General features: G+C 32.3%; 1 protein-coding gene across 3 annotated transcripts in view; it reads right to left on the bottom strand.

The window, feature by feature from the left end:
* The window catches only part of LOC124353925 (inactive rhomboid protein 1), a 291,736-nt gene that overhangs the window by 13,874 nt on the left and 257,283 nt on the right, over positions 1-20,579 (bottom strand). For all 3 annotated transcript variants that reach the window (XM_046803984.1, XM_046803985.1, XM_046803986.1), the window contains 9 exons: positions 16,546-16,815; positions 11,374-11,545; positions 8,422-8,538; positions 7,973-8,089; positions 4,850-4,971; positions 3,719-3,880; positions 1,756-1,939; positions 1,331-1,405; positions 575-736 (listed from right to left, as the gene is read on the bottom strand). In XM_046803984.1, the coding sequence (XP_046659940.1) occupies positions 575-736; positions 1,331-1,405; positions 1,756-1,939; positions 3,719-3,880; positions 4,850-4,971; positions 7,973-8,089; positions 8,422-8,538; positions 11,374-11,545; positions 16,546-16,815 (1,381 nt within the window). The remainder of the gene's footprint in view (positions 1-574; positions 737-1,330; positions 1,406-1,755; positions 1,940-3,718; positions 3,881-4,849; positions 4,972-7,972; positions 8,090-8,421; positions 8,539-11,373; positions 11,546-16,545; positions 16,816-20,579) is intronic.

Below are 20,579 nucleotides of genomic sequence, written 5' to 3'. Positions count from 1 at the left end.
CATACTTCTTTTAACAGTGCAAAGTTTTAAATGTTTAGTATTATATAGAATTGAAAATAAATAAGCAATGGAATTTGAATAGATGGTAGCAATAAACATTATTAAATTTCACAAAGGAGCTATGTATGCAAAATATTAAATTATACATAAGACCTATCCTGCAAAACAAACTCATTTTGGCTCAATCATAATTTTCAGCAATCATTATTTTTGTAAATATAATACTTTAAATACTGTAAAAGGTCACATGTATTTATAAAGTGTAGACAAAATTGTTGCAAATAGACACTGATTTTGAAGAGATAGAAATATAACTTTTAATAAAATTATGTTATTCTTTGTGAAAATTTATACAGTTTCTAAAATTCTTCCTTTTATTTTAGCAATATTTTAACCGTACAACTGGGATGTCAAATTTAATCGAATTTTAAATGGTAAATTTCATAAAAGACGCATGATTTCGGTGTTTTTTTTTTTGTATTATTCAATTTGAGTCAGCGAACTTTACCAAAGGAAACTTCTCTTAAAAGGTTACATTTACAATTAATTAAAGTTTTAAAATAAAGACACTTACAGAGCAGTCTGCCTGCGAGGACTGTACACAGCCAGAATCGTCGTTCCGTATACAGCACGCCGTCTCTCTCTCCTTCTCCCTGCCCTTCTCTATTTCCTTGATGATCTTGGCATCCCTGCGCATGCACGGAGCGAACTTGGCACCCAGGTGGATCAGATCAGCCTGGTAAACAAACATTTTAAACTACATGAAACAAATGCCAATGCATTTAACATAGACATTGTGATACTGAAATCTGGTTGAATTATAGTAACTTTAAAATATACCCCCCTATTTATTCAAATCTTACAACAGCTTCTTGATTCTGTATGGAGAATTTATTTTAATGTGTTGAAACAAATGGGTAATTTCTGTTATTAATGTTTGCAGATGGAACTTTTTTGTACTGATCCAATGAGTACTTGGTACTGGTAAAACGAAATCAAATGTACTTTTGTGGACACTGAAATGACCTACGGCATATCGACTCTTATTTTCAAGCAACCTTTAAATGTTGGAAAGGCACTATACTTTAGAGGATTACAAGAATAAAGAGTACCTTATATATTTTTAATAATCATAAAATTTACCAACATATATAGAAAAACTGACATAAATAATTAAAATACTGTACATTAATGATACAAGCATTTCGGTAGTTACTATTAATCTGTGATAAAAATATCATTAATTGTACTTAATTTGTATCTTAAGATAGACAGAACAGACTTCAATTTAAGTTAATACAATGAGTACAAGTTAATGAACTAATCATACCGCTCTTGGTCCAATCCAGAAATTCGCTGGTTCGTTAAACTCCACTTGCTGTAAAGACAAACTGGTAACCAGCACCTGAAACAATTATTTGCCGTAATTACGAAGACTAAATACGAATGGTTTAGACAAATTATTAATTTTTAGATACGCTTGTTAAACAATTATGTTTTCAAAGAAATTTTAATAAACGAAACAATAATCTTGAATAGTTCATTGTTTGCCTGAAAACGGAAAACGATCATCTTTTCAGAAGGGTTTCGTAATTCGAATTTTCTTTTGTTATACAGTAGTCAGCTGAATGTAGAAATAATGAGCGAACAATATGGTTACATACGCGAAAAAATCATTTAACACAGAAATAAACGTTTAAATTATTAAACTTTATTTTTGTTAGAAAACATGCTTTTATAAAATATATCACTCACCAGTCCCGACTCTTGGTGAAGATCGATTCCTACGGGGCCAAACCCGTAACAGAAGAGAGAGAAGAACAGGATTAGGATCTGCACCGTGGTAACCCAGTACGTGAAGAACGGTCTATGATCTTCCAAGTCTTCCAGCTGTTCTTTCACCGGCTCCCTGGCGGTCACTGACCTTTTCAGAGATCGGCTATTGGAAAAAATCCTAAGTTAAGTGCCACATTATAAATTTTATTTATTGGCATAGACATTTAGTACGTTACTAACCACATATCTGTACAATCTATCCTTGATCATGTTATTATTAGTCATCGTCTTGTAAGCTGTGATGGTAATTTTGAAAGACCTGGATAAGTCTAGATATTTTTAATCTCCTAATATTTACGGTTATACTACGGTACGTAATACCAGATTTTTATATAGACCTGGACTATGATTGGATGGAAGTTTCAATTATACTGAACAATTGATTATGAGGAAAAGTTGCTCAGAAATAAGTTTCACTCAAATCAATTATGAAGCAAATAATGAACGTTTATTTTACGAGTAATACGTGCATAGGAAAGTTTGCAAAATTAGTTTTAAAAGTCGTTTGTCCCGTTTGGACAAACTTTTAAAACTGATTTTGTAAACATTCCTATGCACATGTTACTCGTACAATAAACGTTCATTAAAGTAAACATAATTAATTTTGAAATATCAAAGAAAGGTTACGCAAAGGTGTAACAAAATAGCTTCATACGACCATAAAGCCATATGGCACCTGCTAAATAAAATATAACAATTTAATTGAAATGAACGAAATATATACAGGGTGTCCAGCAACCATTCGAACAAACGTAAAATGGATTTAACCTGTTTTTAAGTTTGGTGCTGTAACTCAGTTATTTGTTATTCAATCTTTTTGAAACAAAAAGATTGTTGAATTGGTAATAAAATATGCTAAAAAAGTTATCCTGGTGAATTTGTTGTCAAAGTAGCCGTTTCAAAGCTAATACAATTTGGACATTTTGAACGGCCGCCATTCTGAAATTCAATGAGATATTTGATTTATTTTTTTCAGTGAAAAGGACCAACACTAGGTTAACATAACTGTTAAGTTTGAATTCTGTATCTTAAGTGGTTTTGAGTAGTAATTTTTTCCTCAAAAAACACATACAGACAATCAGACGCTAACGAAGTGAAATAGGACACCTGTTATATTGCATTATTTGTTAGTTTTGGCCTGCTGAACAATGTTGCAAAGTTTGTTCGAATGGTTGCTGGACACCCTGTATATTGCTATCACGTTTAGTAACTATCCTCGATTAGATGGACAGGCTAGTTGCTTGATTCACTGTTCACAGACGATCTTTCTCGGTCGCAGTACACTCATGAAATCTAACCTTAACGTTGTAGTAACATAAACATAATTATATCATGTTTCGTAAGGAGCAGTTGAGTGGCAAACCTTACAGTACAGTATTGTTGAATACCATCAGGCTATGCGTCATTGGGTCCAATTTAATACACGTTTTGTACTCTAGGAATGCCCCATTGGATCCATTTTAATACATTTTTGTTGCTCTAGGACACTAACCCATTCGATCCAGTCTAATACATGTTCGTTACTCTAGAACACTAGCCCATTCCATAAAATCTATTACATGTTTGTTGCTCTAGGACACTGCCCCATTAAATCCACTTTAATACATGTTCGTAACTCTAGAACACTGAGCCATTGGATCAAATCTAATACATGTTTTCACTCTAGGCTCTAGGATACTGTTCCATTGGATCCAATTAGGATGAACCACAAACTTGAGACACATTGAAAATTTAAGCAAAAACTGTAGAAAATATAGATTTTATAATGTTTATTAAAATATTCACAAGCGTTTAAGCTTCTATTTTTTTCTAATTAGTGCATATAGTATTATACAATAAACATTTATCAAAATTTCGACATTACTGCCACTATTATACCAACCCGAACAGTCGTCCTACGATGCCCATTCCATACTGGCGTCTGTTTGAGTTGTCCACAACCCCCTCTAGATGATTGCTGTATATCCTGCTGAGACCCACGTGACCAGCAGGACCCTCGTCCTTCTGCTTATCCTGCCGCTTCCAGCTGCTATGTCGGTTCAGTCTAGAACATCGAATGTTGTTTCAGGTAACCATACACAGCAAAATATGATTTCTATGACAGAAAACTTGTCAATTTGACACAAGGTGCAGGTTATTTCTCTGAAAAAAACACTCACCGTATTAAAAAAAATACAAATTGTGTAGTATTGTGGAATAAAAAGTTCCATACGTACTGTAATGCCAATGCATGTTCTTTGATCGTATATTTATGATTTTCTGTAACATTTATGATTCCTTATACCTTTTAAGAACACACTGAAGATAGAGTGAAGAGCCATGATGTTATCGTAAAATTAATAAGTGATATAAAAAGTCTCGGTCCCGAGCAATGATGAATAACTCTTTATAGATCTCACGAGGAAAGACACTACAAAACTAATTTTTGAGTATTACACGTTTAAATGTTGAGCTATGGAAAATTACATAATAGTAACTGTAGTGCGGTAAAATATTAGTACTAGCCTACAATATCCTCTCTTCCGCTAAATCTAAGGAAATGCGAGTAATAAGTTTCAGTTTATATTTAATAATTATTATCTATGAAGGAAGAGAGTTGTTGGGACTGGTGCGGTAGTCTAGTAGTTTCCAGTTTTTAGTAAGATATAAAATGGAAGTATTGAACATATCTAAATACACCAATTTTTGGTTACTAACAAATTGATTGGGAACCTAATTTACGCTATTTTGATTCTTAAAAGAACAATGTTTACCGCTGAAAAAGATACTTGACACTGAAAATGACTGCATGAGCAGAATGGTTAATAAATTGGATTTTAAAGAAAGAAAATATAGTTGGAGGAATTTTTCAAACACGCACAAATACTACTTTAACAGATATTTTTTTTAATTAATGCTTGTTTTAAATCTAAAATTGAAATGTTTTCTCAGAAAATAAGAATATACATAAGAGTAACTATATCATTAGATCAAAAGGTTTCTTATCTGTAAGGGTTATAAGACTATATCGTACCTTTGTTGAGGATTAACTTCCTCTGGAATTGTGGGAGGATGCATGGAATCGATTGTATCAGCTGTTGTAGAGGCAGCAGTGGTGGGTTCGTCCGATCCAAAATGATCCACGGAGTAAAAGACCTGTAGAATATAATGCAACTTAACAAGACGTAACGTACGAGTACTGCGAAAAAGAAAAAATCACTGTACCTTTAATAATACTTCTTAAAAACGAAAAAGTAATAACTTTGGAGGGAATTTATTTTAAACTCTTAGCAATATCCAATTGGCTCTTAGCAATTGAATTCTAATTAACAAATATTTTTCTGCGTGTATTTATTATAATTATATCCGTTATATTACAAATGTGTAAAGACGTATATCATTCTTTAGTGCACTTCTTAAAATTTAGGAATGTAATAAAAATATCATTATTTCTGTCTTAATTAGTTTATCTTCAATGTTTTTAAAATATTTTAAACAGCAGTATCAAACTATTAGAATATTAGAATAAATTGTATTAAAAAAACCCTACATTTCAAAAATATTGAAACAAATATTTATTAAATAAAATACAATATGTCGGAAAATCATGAACTTTGAATTTTTGCACCGGCTTCTAATTTACTTTGAAATATATACGATGACGGTGGTAGCTAATCGTCTCAAATTCAGGAAAAATTTTAATATGATACGTATATAAAAATGGAAAAGAAGGGGCATTATTACGGTTTCAATTTGAAAGTCTGCAATGTAAAAAACTTTAAAAACAGTTATTCCGTTACAATTATTGTTATTATAATAATATTAAAATAGTGGCGTAAATTATGATACCTTAGCAAAACAATTTATGAGAAGGCTTGAAACAGTTCTCATTATAGGACAGCAAAAGCTGACAACGTCCAAAGCTAACAACCACGGGCTTATAACACTTCAACCAGAGTATACTCACCGATCTGATGGACAAGCTACCAAGTTTGATCAGATGGGTCTAGAAGGCCTTTGATCTAAGTTTGTTCTTGGTTTTGGATTGCCATATACATTCTATGTAAATTAACATGGCTACGTTGCTCTTCATATATCCACCCATTTCACAACTAATAACTAACATTAACATTAACATTAAAGAATCTAAAAACTATGTTTTTTCGTTAAACTGAAAAGTAAGCACTACGTTTAAATATTTCTACAATTATTTTCTTATTTAAAATATGATTTATCTGCAGGTGAGAGCCAATAGCATAACTTCCCATAAATTCTGGGTTAGAAATTACGTAAATTTTAATTTTATGAACCGTGGAGATAATGATTTATTTGAATTACCACAAATAGTGTTGGGATGAAAGATTAAGGTTAAAATTCCTGGTCATATATGTTAGTGAAATATATAATTATATTTTTATTCCTGGGCATTCATAGTACAATATTAACTATTTTAATAATTTTATATGATAAACTAATTTTTAAAATAAAAATCATTATACTTTATTTTTTACTTATTATATGAACATTTTGAACTCACCACCATGATTATAGTTCAAATTGCAGTTACTTGTGTCCTGAGTAACTCCTAAAAATTGTATAGGACAAATAACTCACTAATAACGCTCTCTCCCTCTCCCTCTCCCTCTCCCTCTCCCTCTCTCCTCTCTCTCTCTCTCTCTCTCTCTCTCTCTCTCTCTCTCTCTCTCTCTCTCTCTCTCTCTCTCTCTCTCTCTCTCTCTCCTCTCTCTCTCTCTCTCTCTCTCTCTCTCTCTCTCTCTCTCTCTCTCTCTCTCTCTCTCTCTCTCTCTCTCTCTCTCTCTCTCTCTCTCTCTCTCTCTCTCTCTCTCTCTCTCTCTCCTCTCTCTCTCTCTCTCTCTCTCTCTCTCTCTCTCTCTCTCTCTCTCTCTCTCTCTCTCTCTCCTCTCTCTCTCTCTCTCTCTCTCTCTCTCTCTCTCTCTCTCTCTCTCTCTCTCTCTCTCTCTCTCCTCTCTCTCTCTCTCTCTCTCTTCTCTCTCTCTCTCTCTCTCCTCTCTCTCTCTCTCTCTCTCTCTCTCTCTCTCTCTCTCTCTCTCTCTCTCTCTCTCTCTCTCTCTCTCTCTCTCTCTCTCTCTCTCTCTCTCTCTCTCTCTCTCTCTCTCTCTCTCTCTCTCTCTCTCTCCTCTCTCTCTCTCTCTCTCTCTCTCTCTCTCTCTCTCTCTCTCTCTCTCTCTCTCTCTCTCTCTCTCTCTCTCTCTCTCTCTCTCTCTCTCTCTCTCTCTCTCTCTCTCTCTCTCTCTCTCTCTCTCTCTCTCCTCTCTCTCTCTCTCTCTCTCTCTCTCTCTCTCTCTCTCTCTCTCCTCTCTCTCTCTCCTCTCTCTCTCTCTCTCTCTCTCTCCTCTCTCTCTCTCTCTCTCTCTCTCTCTCTCTCTCTCTCTCTCTCTCTCTCTCTCTCTCTCTCTCTCTCTCTCTCTCTCTCTCTCTCTCTCTCTCTCTCTCTTCTCTCTCTCTCTCTCTCTCTCTCTCTCTCTCTCTCTCTCTCTCTCTCTCTCTCTCTCTCTCTCTCTCTCTCTCTCTCTCTCTCTCTCTCTCTCTCTCTCTCTCTCTCTCTCTCTCTCTCTCTCTCTCTCTCTCTCTCTCTCTCTCTCTCTCTCTCTCTCTCTCTCTCTCTCTCTCTCTCTCTCTCTCTCTCTCTCTCTCTCTCTCTCTCTCTCTCTCTCTCTCTCTCTCTCTCTCTCTCTCTCTCTCTCTCTCTCTCTCTCTCTCTTTTTTGTTACATTAATTTAAAACTCCCCAACAGCATAATGTAACACACCTTTCTCTAATACCTTACACCGTTTTACTCCACGGAGATGTGAAACATATTTTTAATCCCTTAAAATTCCATGTTTCCAGCTGTTCCAAAGTCTTTTCTGATACAGATGTCTTTACGCTTTTCAAACCATTTATTATAATAATCCAGATATGCAATGTCGAGAGTAAACTCTACAAATACAGTTTTGGTACCATGAGTAGGTACTGACACATACATATTCAGCGTTGAATGACCATAAGCACTACTTTTCTAAAGGCACCTTTATCACTGATAACGGCATCTGATCATAAAAAATCTATTCTTTATATTCTAAATATTTTTATATCGTCGAAATACGCCTATTCTCATAGAAGTCCCACGACTCACCTCGTCCTCCAGTGGTGAGGATGGATCCGGGGTTACAGGCACAGTGGAAGGGGAGTAGCTGCGGGACATCTGCCTGCTCAGTGTGGACTGATGCGCGCCACGATGTCGTCCCAACGTCTGGAACGAGAAATACCACATTTAACTCAAGGCAACAACACAAGACAACTCATGAGCGCTGTCATAGAAATCAACGCATACTGACTCTCCAGTTGTAAGCTTTGCAACAAGAGCAGCTGTTCAAAAGTCAAGTAATGTCATTTTATATTTGTAAAGTAAAATGTGAGATCCATAACAGTTTTCGTAACAATTTCCTCCAATTGCTCTAATACAAACACTAAAGAACATAAGCAGTTTTATGATGATACATGCCTACTCTGAAATGTTATACAATATTCCAGCTTGATCTAGCAAGTACTGTTGTATATTTACATATCGTTATGTATGCGTACCTGCACTACCAGCGCCATCCCCTTGAAAGTCATTTTGGCTACCGAGGGTTTCCGGCGCACGGGGGGTTCCGTCAGGCGCAACGAGTCCTCGGTCTCGTCTCTTGGTGCCATTTCGCTCTGGAACAACCCTTAACTGTTTACAAACTTCTTGTGCAGAAATGAAATATATAACAGTCAGTGCAATCTGCGGGAAAATGTCTCCTGAGCCCTTTCCATTTACAATCGGTTTGTTCTTAACTATAAATGTGGTATAATACGGAATTAAGTCAGGATTTGGGCGTCTTATTTTAGTAAGCGAAATTAATTGTTTTCCGGCTCGAATATCTTAGCACTAACCTGTGTCATTGCAGATAAACATAACCACACATAGTTTGTACAATTTAGTATACAACTAATTTTAAACCTATTTAAATTCATAATCAAGAAAACTACAAGAATCAGAATCATAAAACATCTCTATCACAACACACAATACAATTGAATAATAAATCTAAGAGAAAATGTTGAAAAATAAGCAAAGTATAGAGTTTCAAGTTTTATGTCTTATTAGTGTTAACCAAGTACTTTGAAATCAGTAAAAAGTTGTGTCCAGCCCGATAAAGTTTTAAAAGTAACAAATATTTGCAAGACATTTATTTCTGTAGAATCATTAATGATATTTACAGCAGATTCGAAGAAATTTCATAAAATATAGTGTTTTATTAGAATTAAAATCTCAAGTATATGATCTTGACGATATGGAAATATCAACCCCAACTAACAACTCCAACACAACAGCATGTACATTCCGTGATTAAGAACTACTAAATGATTTTTATTTCAATGAAGACTTCAGAAATATTTCGGTGATTTAATTTAACACTGTCAAATGTAATCAATACTACACGTACATAGGCTACAAGTCTATTCAACACAAATGAACAAAACTTCCACCCCGTGAACATTTTAACATGTAAAAGCCACAAATATATATTTTACGACAATAGCGTATAACAAAACAAACAGTACCTTTTATTCCAACTCCCCTTCAAACTTTATTACGTCAAAAATAGAAAAATTCTCGGTAACGAAATTAAATCAGACAAAGGGAACATACTTGAATATTTGATTTATTCACAATCCCAACCCCATCTATCAAGCTTATAATTCGGATCAATTATTTTAATAATCAAAGACCATCTGATACATTGATTTTCCCAGAATGATAATTTAGTTCCCTTTACACTCTTTACCCTAAAATGAGGCTAAAATAATCTAAAATTAATTAGTCAACTTAATAAAAAAGTTTTCTTGTTGTTATACGTAAAAATAAGAGGATTATTAAATGAGCCTAATTATTTCGTAAGAACAACCAGGTACATTACTTTTCAGTACTAAGTTTCGACAAGGAGAGGTTTTAAATAGAAAATGTATAATTTAGTTCTTAGACCACAAAAAATATGCATATCGTAAAAAGATAATACTAGCATATCAGTCGGTAACCCGGTAGTTCCAATATATGTGTACAATTATTGTGTCTTGGATTCCTTGACAATGTTTCCTATATAATGTTATATTTTTCAAACTGTAAAATCATTAAATATTATCTTCAACATATGTTTATAGATACAGTGTGTTCCAAATGAAGGGATATTGGAAATTATAATATAAAAAACAAAGATTAAATGAACAAAGTTTTACGTAATAACAAGACCAATAATCAGTGTGGTTGAGTTATTAGTTGCGTCGTTCACTCGCTGCGCTCAAAACCTGTTTTGGTCAAAATTTTCAAACTGTTACAGCTCTCTTATTATTACTTATAATGGAAGTTTTTTTTTTACTGAAACCTGCATGGAATTTCTTCTAGTTTATAAATATTATAATGAAAAACTTTACACGCCCAGCAATCAGGAGGCGGTGACTTTAAAATATTTTTAAAAACAACAACAAAGTTTTACTTAATTCATAGAAAGTAAATGTTTTAATGATTTCAAAAATACCATACATTTTATATTTTCCTTGTGGACTTTATCAAATAATTATTAAACACTCTTTTTTATGATTGTTTAAAGGGAATTTTTACTATGTTATTGGGGTGGTTGGTAAACTTGACTGATATTTCACAACACTAGGAGGTGGAATCAGCTGTTTAGTGAAACATATGATTATATCATAAGGTCAGGCTAAACATTATGTGACTGATTAGCAAAATAGCGTGTTAGTTTCAAATTGAATTATATTTATAATCTTGTAAACAATAAAAATAATTATATAAAAACAGAAACAACCTAATGAAATTTGTAATGCAACTTAGTTTATTCTAACTAAAAAAAATATAGCTTAGGTGTCTTATGTAATAGAAATGTAAACGTAAAGACTCACTTTTAAGTAGCTTTTAATCTGAAAGGTTTTCAATGAGCACTCTTCTCTGCATTACGCATATTCTATGGTTTTCAGCACTGCGTATTGCCCTGCGCGTATGAACTTTGTTAGAGATTCTTTCCCCCAAAATATCCAACGTCCTGTGAACGTGCGGGCCAGCAGAATATTTTTTGCGACCTTGCCATATAATTTATATGCGTCACTAGACAGCAGATTCCAACACTACGTGCAATGAAGTATCAGCTAGGATTGACAACCAATAAAATAATCAAAATTCCCTTCAAAGAATTACACAAAAAACGGATTTCTTCTAATTATTTCACGAAGCCCAAAAGGAAAGTATAACTTAATCACAATTATTTATTGGGTTTTTCATTACGCAAAACTTTGTAAATTTAATACTTTATGTAACTCTTATAGTTTACAGTATCCCTTCAGTATGCAAAAAATTTGGGACAAACTGTAAAAATTCAATTTTAATATTTGTTATGTTATAAAATTGTACGATTAGCAAAGAAATAAAATAAACTACAGATAACATATCGTTACTACTGACAATATCGTACACAAATATTGTGTCTTTTCACTCACAGAATCCCTGGTCGGCCTCGCGTCCTGAGGTCTCTCCTGGATACAATGCTCCTTCTTTAGGCCGTACTTCCGTGTGCACATACGTTTGCGGCGTTCTAACCATCGCGCCCTCTCCCGGGCTTCCGTGTCCTTATCAACCCCCAAGAACACTGCCGTCTCCCTCTTGATGAAGCTGAAACAGAAGTGAAGTAATGGTAACACATCTTTGTACAGGAATATAACCCTCCATGTTTGTAAAATAGGTCTACAACGTGGGTTTGTTCTGAGGGGTTTATGTTTTGTGATATCTTTCGGCAGCTATAAATATTAATCTTTTTAATCTTTTAGATCGATAGGCTATACGAGTACACCACATTTAACGTTTTCAAGCAACCGGAAAAAATTCTTCAATACTACCATAAAATTCTATCACAATAACAAAAAAGTTATGGAATTTATATGAGTAACATTAGTAATATTGTGAATGTTCCCTGGGTAGCTCCCTGTAATATCTCAGACAAATCGTTTTATTTTCGAAACTTATCTTTGAGTAAAAAAGAAAAGTTTTGAACTTATTAAATTGTTCTTCTCCATTCAATAATATAAATGATTAGGCTACAACCTTACAACTAATATATCGTCATGATCATGTACACAGTAAAATTATATGTGTGTGTGTGTGTGTGTGTGTGTGTGTATATATATATATACACATATAATTTATGTATATATATATATATATATATATATATATATATATATAATATATATATATATATATATATTACATATATATATATATATATATTACATATATATGGATGTTTCACATCTATGGATTATTTAAGTTCTTATTCGAGATATCGCATGGATAGACGAGTAATAATTAAATCTTTCAGCCCTTGAGCAATAGGCTTCATTAACATTCAGCGAATAATTATTTGTATAACTAGTATTTAATGGTTATTTTCAATGTGTAGAAAAAACAAAGAAATTAACTTTCAAGGTACCAAAGTAGTTCAAGTGCCAATCTGCATCTACTTTATATGCAGATAAGCCTAAGATAAGTTCATGCATTGGTCATATATTAGTTTTCTTATTAAATCGATGGATTAATAAATTGTTTTGTAAAAAACCAACTGTCGGCTGTTTATTTAATATCACTTAATAATAACTTATTTTAATATCTACTGAAAACAACTCAGCGAACCAACACAAATGAGTTATACATTTCAGATAGTTTTCACTTTATAATGTTTCAACTGACGGGAGGAATGTGAATGTTGAGCTTAGCTCCAGTCCACCTTCCTCTTAGTGCAGTCTAACCTTCTTTAATATCTATAGACGAAAATGATTCGAGATTCCAGAATTCAAGACTGTGACAGCATCACATTCCAGATTTTGCACTAATAGGAAGGTGAACTGGAGTAAAATTCAACATTTCACATTCGAGCAACCCACCATAGCTACTTTATGCGATAAGAGTAAATTACTTCCTCCGATTTTACGTAAGACATTTCGAGCTTTTGTAAATAAAAAAAAACCTCTTATCTCTCTAATAGAAAGAAAATAAATGGTTAGTTTATAAAAAAAGAACGTTAAATGGATTTTGGATTTTGGAGATGGACTGAGAAAAATTTTATGATCTATTCACAATTCATATCTCACTGTTTGTTTTCATGGCATCAATTTTCATGTGCAGGTCTAAAAAAGTAATAAACATTATCTATAGACAATAAAAAAGAGAGATAATTTATTTTTAATCTTCAAGTAACACAGCTGAATCAAAACATTCACATATGAGTTGGCGCAGCGCTGTAACATTTGTAGTAAATTATAAAGCACATTGTAGAGAAGGAGAGAGAAATGTAATTTGGAAATAACCATGTTGTAGTGATAAATGAGACAGAACCAAGTCTGCAGCTGTTAACTTGAATATAGAGAACTAAGTTTGTAGTTACTTCAGTTGAAAGCGTACAAAGAGTAATTTGAGGTTAGGGCAAGTTGTAATGTCTTATGAAACTGTTTGAATCATTTAAACTTGTATAACTATTGGTCTTCTTTCACATAATACACTGTTACACTTTTTGTTTGGTTTTGAAATGGGAGGCACTAATACTGTGGTTCCACTAAAAGTGTCAACACAACAAAATGTAGAATCTCCTCTATGAAACTAAATTTTTCATACGTCAAAATTTTATTCTGACAATCATAAGTTATATTTTCTACCCCTAAATTACATTAGTATAATAACGATACAACCTCAGAATTTCATCCAATCTAGGAAATCTATTCGTAAATATGCTGTTTAACTAACACAGCTTACACGTTGTGCAAATATCCCTTGAAACAACTGTTACTAACATATTTTCTTTCGTCCACCTTTCAGTCAATTGTTAATTTTACACTTGCCACTACCCACGTGTAATAGCAGACCCAGTTTCTTAATATCAATACATGATCACCTCAGAAAAGTAACGGGAGAACTAATTTTGCTCTTATATTAATAGTAATGAAGATAAACAATACGTAATTTTGATAATTAATAATACATTTATTTCTTTATATAATATATTTACGTAAAATAGTTAACAAACAAAAACTTGTCCAATGGCGTACAACAAATTATTAAGGCTAATAAGTGAAAATGTAAAATAAAGTGCCCATCTTCATATACACAAGACTCACAAAATATATGGTGTAATACGTAAGGCACATTCTTGCACGTTCTTGACAGCATGCGATGTATAGTGTTAAATATTTGTATTATTAGTTGACCATATCTGCTAGTACACAGACACACTTTCTTTAAGTACCTGGTTATAACACAGATAGATTAATCAATAGAACCAGTCTATGGAAAATTCTTCAAAATATCCCTTCGGTATTTCATTGTAGTAAAGGTACGACAGCTTTTTTGGCAAAAGTGCTTTTACATTGATATGATCGGTAGTGCATGGAACACTCCTATATTGTAAATGTGTTTGTGTGTGTTTTTTTAATCCATGTTTTAAAATATTTACTGCATTTTTTTTACTATACCATTCCTCTCTTACTTTCTAATTAATATTTGGACAGCCAAATTAAAATTGTTTTGTTTGCTACTATGAATAAACATAGTGAAAATAAATAAATTTCAATATTTAATTTTTGTTAATATTTTATTTATTACAATAACATTATTAATATTTTATAATAACATAGTACTACAGAACTGATTTGACGAAGCTTAAAATCCGTATTAATTTATTCTACTTTTATAAGATTTTAGATTCAAATCAACAAGCGTGTCTGATAGAAGTTTACTGAAAGACTTCTACTCTGCACAATATAAACTGATTGAGGTATCATATGCATGTGTGACGATGAAGTAATGCGATATAAATTATAAAAAATAAACTAACATTGATTTCTCACTAAGCATTACTATCAATTTGACATTTCCAGATTTGCTATTATCACGCTTTGTGGAAAATAAAAATAAACCTCTATTGGTTAGCCACTTAACGTGGTAATTCAAGTAAGTGATTACATTTATTTTTAAAGAACTATTTAAATTAATTATATATTGCTACTGTATGAATAAACTTAAGTAATGTCAATCGCTAAATATTCAGAAATACTGAAATCAACTACTCAAAAAAGACAGGATTTACAAAAAATGACGTAAATATAAACATTTAGAAAGTGACCAGTGTGAAAGTTTCCATTGTAACAAATGTTACGTGTATTGTGCTTTCCTCGGTCCGCCTTTCAGTTAGATGGTAGCTTGACAATAGTCACTTGTAACAGAAACCCAGTTTCATGCTAGTAATACACTTTCCTTATTCTGCAATAAAAATAATATTTTACTTACGTTTCTTGTAAGATGTCTTGTACTTCTGTACAAATGCCAAATACGATTTTAAATAATATCGGCTTGATTTATTTTTATTTTAAAAATTTCTCATGCATTTTTCACACGTTTTTCCTTGAATGAGATCGATTAACTGACATTACTTTCAAAAAGATTAAGAAATCATTTGTAACTATCAATATAACAATATAATATAAATTAAGATAATTGCTTATCACATTAACTCAATTACGAGATTCATTCAAATAGTTGTTTGTGTCAATTTTGAGAGAAATCTTAAAAACTATTTTCATACATACTGTACATACTTAGATTGACTATATTGATCATCTTTCGTCTGTTAGTGTACTGACATTCTGAATTATATATATTTCTCTACGCTCTCCACATCATCATTCTTTCTCACCGTCGCTTTACGCACCTTCTCTCCATTATGTTCTTTTCCTTCCTTGTGATGAGTAAATTTTAAGTTTTGAACTACATTCAAATGTTTGTAAGGTAAATAATGAGATTAAAATTTAATAAGCACTCTCCGTTATGTTCACAGTTGGATTGGAGGTACTACTAGAATTTTTTGGCTATTCACATATAATACATGGTAAATGTATTATATTTATAATGAATAATACATATCAGGTAATTCAGAGATGAGAATATTGTTCTACTGTGAAATTAATTGTGAAATAACATTAAAAATATTAGACACTAAACAATGTCCATAATTTTCAAATTGTCGAACGTTAACTACAAAAAAATATTTGGTTTTGTATTGATGGTTCAATGTGACAGGTTTATCACACTAGACTGTCACAGGATTAGCACACTGTGTAATGTGTCACAATAATCAAGACGCGATATTTGAATTTCTCACAGGGAGAGAGGAGGAGGTGCCCATCTTATATACATTAAAACTTCTGATCAACCACATGGCTATAATTGTTCACAACACGCTAAGAGTGTAATGCCGTTGAGAAATTACTATGTCATTGACAATATTTATTTATTTAAGTCAGAATTAATTTATTGGAGTTTTCCTGTGGAATATTATGTTGGCAATAGCTCTTTGGATGAAAGCGGTTTTAGAAGGAATGGAAATTGCCTTATTATGTGTCAAATTAAATTAAACGTACGTATATTTATTTTAAAAACTGGCTTATACAACCAGTAACATAAAAATAGTGACACAGTAATAACAGTAATATTAACATGGGACATGTATATTACGATGCTTCAGTAATAGAGTACTAGAGTATTACTTGGTACAACAACCTTTGTAGATATGTTATTAAAATCAACCCTCTTTGAACTTAACCTAGACATAAATAAAGTCTACGCACTCTTTGACGACCTCCGTCCTGGTCATTCTCACTCTCCTCATCTCAGCTTGAGTGACTGGGGCAGAGGCCTGATGGAGGAGCCGCTTCCTGGGTGGTTGTAGACGGAGGGCCAGTGGTGGTTGCTGAAGAGGAGCCACCTGCTCTGCCGCCTCCACCTCCTCAGGGTCAGGAGAAGGAGGCTCGGACCCGGGACCGGTGGGGGCGGTGGGAGCCGAAATCGACCTGATGAAAGGGTGAGACGTTGGCTCCATCTGGGCGCTTGGGGAAGTGCTATAACAGGGGAGAAGAGGTTTACATGCCTGAAGACCTAAGAACAGGGTAATCAACAAAATTAAGGTAAGAAATATATACCATAAAGGAAATAATTGATCCATTATTAAACAAATTTTTTATATTCCGATATAGCTCACCGTGTATTTCGAACCACAAATAAAATATTCAGAGAGGGTTGGCCTACATTAATTACTAAATAACTTGATGGCCTTTAATACTTTTCGTAATAGGATACTAGTAGAATGAATGTAAAATTTTGGCAAGTATTGGCAAAAAATTGGTATTGTAAAGAAAATTTGTAATACATATCGAAATCTGATATAAATAGTCATGAACCAAATAAGTATTCATGTTTATCAAAAGCTACACAAATTTATCTAAATGTTACTTTACTATGTTGTTTTCTTGGTATAGAAATACAATTTTCCTTTTTTGAAAAGACATTTTAAGATAATTACAGTATAAATTGCGTAGGTATTAAGGCATTTATAATTAGATTAAGAGTCGATGTGTGCTGAGATTACTCGGTCAACTTGGGCTTTGTATAAACCATTGTTTTATTTTTCAATGGACCGTCCAACTCTTCCTGCGCATTGTCAATTTCCTGTTAAAATAGCGAGGGACGGCGCTCATAGGGAGCCCACCTTCAGTTGGAATCTCGAGTAATTTTGCGTAAGTGGAAACATCTGTATAATTTACTAACTATTTATAATTTTTATAAACTCATGTCATTAAAATTTCTTGTGTTCTTCAAGATTTAAAACATATTTTCAATTAGTTTGATTCATTTACTGAACTATTTCTGTTTGACTGTATTGATTACATTGCTACACACATTAACACACTTAAGTATTAAATATTTGTTGTAAATTTTGAGTTTCAATTATTAATAAAACAGTGTACGATCAACATAACTTTAAATCGCTTTAAATTCAGATAAAATTAATTAAAATAATATTTCGAATTTCTCCTCACATTTAACATGAATTTAAGAAAGCTACTTATGACACGCGTTGTATTAGACTTATCGATGTACAAATAAATTTGGTTTAAACGTGGGTTGATGTTTCATGAACTTAATTTATATTTCGTGAACATTCGTAAATTAAAACTCAACCTATATCCAGAACTGTATACTTTTAATCTAAATGTATTTAGTTCAACAGTCAATCGTGTTTTAATTTTGTCATTTTTATTAGAGTTTTAAATGTAATTTAATATAAGTTTATTAATTTAAAAGACTGAATTTCATACATTATTTATTTTTAAAATATGTAGGAAAATGTTACACAACACGCGCAGACAAAGCTTTAATTAATAATACTTTTAAACTGAGTTAAAAACATACCCATACCTAGCTCAATGTTCATATAACTAAATTTATCACAATATTTGGGTACTACATTTAGTGATTTTATTGAATTTAAGGACATAAGCATCTCATTGGTAGTCCGTTGATGATATAATAATTAATCCTAGCTCTGTTAACATAAACTATTGTTATAGAGTAATTGCTTTTAATAGTTGTAAAACTCGAGTTTTTGAATGAAAACCCCACAATAATGGTTAGTGCTTTGATATTATTCATTTTTAACCAACTAACCTCAAAGTTTTATAAGCGGCGGTTTGTGTAATTTTCCAGTGGTGTATTAATGCTAAGTTTGTAAACAAAATCGTTCTTGCTGTGTCTTTAATATTTATAGTTTTTAGTAAACCGATAATTTTTGTAAAACAATTTAAAATCAAGACATCGATCTGGGGTGATATGCTCTTCACTGTCAACAAATGGTACATTTCAATCAATTGGTCGAGTTACAATGCATTCTTGTACACACCACAGCGTACCTCAACTGGAAGATTTACACCACTTCTTGTCACTTAACCAATCGAAAGATGTTTTTCATTACATAAATCACTTCCGCCGGAAATGGAGTAAAGATGCGGAAACGGTATTACAGCGAAATGTGAGTTATAGCGGGGATAGGTTGGTAGTGAGGAACGTTTTACACTCGTATAAAGATATACCGATTGGAAGTGCGGGTTTGGTTGAATATTTTAAATATTTGAACTTCCACTTATTTTACTGATACTATGGAGGCTATTTTTAAAATTGAAATATAAGGGTAAAGAGGGATAGTTTAAACATTGGCCAACAGAAATCAAAAGTCGAAAATCCTTAGCTAGAAGAAAAGGATACCATTGTGCCACATGCTGAGAAGCGATATGTATTAATAACTTGTGCATAATTTTGTACTTTAGTCATTGACTGTTTTTCTTGTCGGTTTCATTGTTATGCTAATATATATTAGTAAGCAAATATGAATGTAAACTTATATTTCTACATATTCAATGGCAATACGCTTTATACTAGTGCTAGGAAAATATCATATGCAAATCTATGAGAATTACTGACTGCGATTCAGTATAAAATACATCATCTATAAACAAAATAGCTGATGTATTCCTTCATATAAATGTAGAATATATATTTCAATCAATAAATTAAATTTTAATATGGTTATGAATTGTTATTCATATGTTACCTACAATTGGAATGATATTACAAAAATGAAACAAGTATTATAGGGAAATACGACTGACAATATTCCCGAAGAATTCAGAATATATTAAATAGTAATTAAATAAATAATTATTATTTATATACCTGATCTCTGTATACAATATTGCCAACTGATACATTATAAATATTAATTCTAAACATAAACGTCATTGTATAATGTAACACCTGTTTGCATAAACCAGTTGTAAGTTCGGTTTGATTTCATAATATTAGTATTCATTTTTGTATTGTATTCGAATACACGTTCCCATCCCAAAAACATTGGATATTAATATGATTGAAATGAAAACTACACTACTCAATTTTACAACTTTCAAAACGATAAACCATACGTTTTCGGAAGATAACAAAAAATCTCAGTCAAAAAGGTGCAAATAGGATCTTACGATGTCGGAAAGGGGTGGGAAATAATATAATATTACTTTAATTATTGTTAATTCATTGGATTCACATCAAATGTCCTCGTTAAAACCAATAAAACAGGCATTACTGCCCACATAATTATTTTTCCAAAAGAATGTATTTTAAATAGCTTTTAAATTTACAAAAGTAGTTACTATAAATATTAAAGAACTAAATACCATCACTTTTATGTAACATACATTCAAATAAAATAATTATAAATTTAAAATAAAATGTTTGTTACGGTATAATCTAATTACATTTTTGTGCGGAAGTTTAAAAAGAAACCAGTCTCTTAATTAGTTTAAATAACAGAAGAATTATCCGTACAATTAAGCGTCCTGTTAATTACTGAGACTCTTCACAAAAGCAAGAGAGTCAAAAGTCACCACAACACCGTCATCTCGTGCACGATGTAGAGACTATCCAGATTGTCTTATCGTGCACGATGACATACAGTGGTCTGAGCTGTAAGTTGATAAAGTTCTTAAATGCCATATTCTCCAGATCTTGTAGGCTCACTGTTGGACATTTTACAAATTCTATTTACATATTTTTTCAATGTGAAAGTGTTGAACGAGGTATTTTAAATATTGAAATATATCAAAAATGTTTATAGCGATCTTGCGATGTTAATATTTCTCATTTCCTCCATGTTTTTAAATTCTTAAATGGTTTTACATAATTTAGTGCACTTTCATGTGAGGAATATAGGATTAGATTCATAATGCAACAGAAACGTTCTCTCTTTAGGCATAATAAGTCGTAGAAAACAGTT

This window comes from Homalodisca vitripennis, chromosome 2, assembly GCF_021130785.1.
Source record: "Homalodisca vitripennis isolate AUS2020 chromosome 2, UT_GWSS_2.1, whole genome shotgun sequence".
In the NCBI taxonomy this organism is placed as follows: domain Eukaryota; kingdom Metazoa; phylum Arthropoda; class Insecta; order Hemiptera; family Cicadellidae; genus Homalodisca; species Homalodisca vitripennis.
Note: the sequence above shows the minus strand (reverse complement) of the source record. Positions and strands in the feature narration are given on the sequence as shown.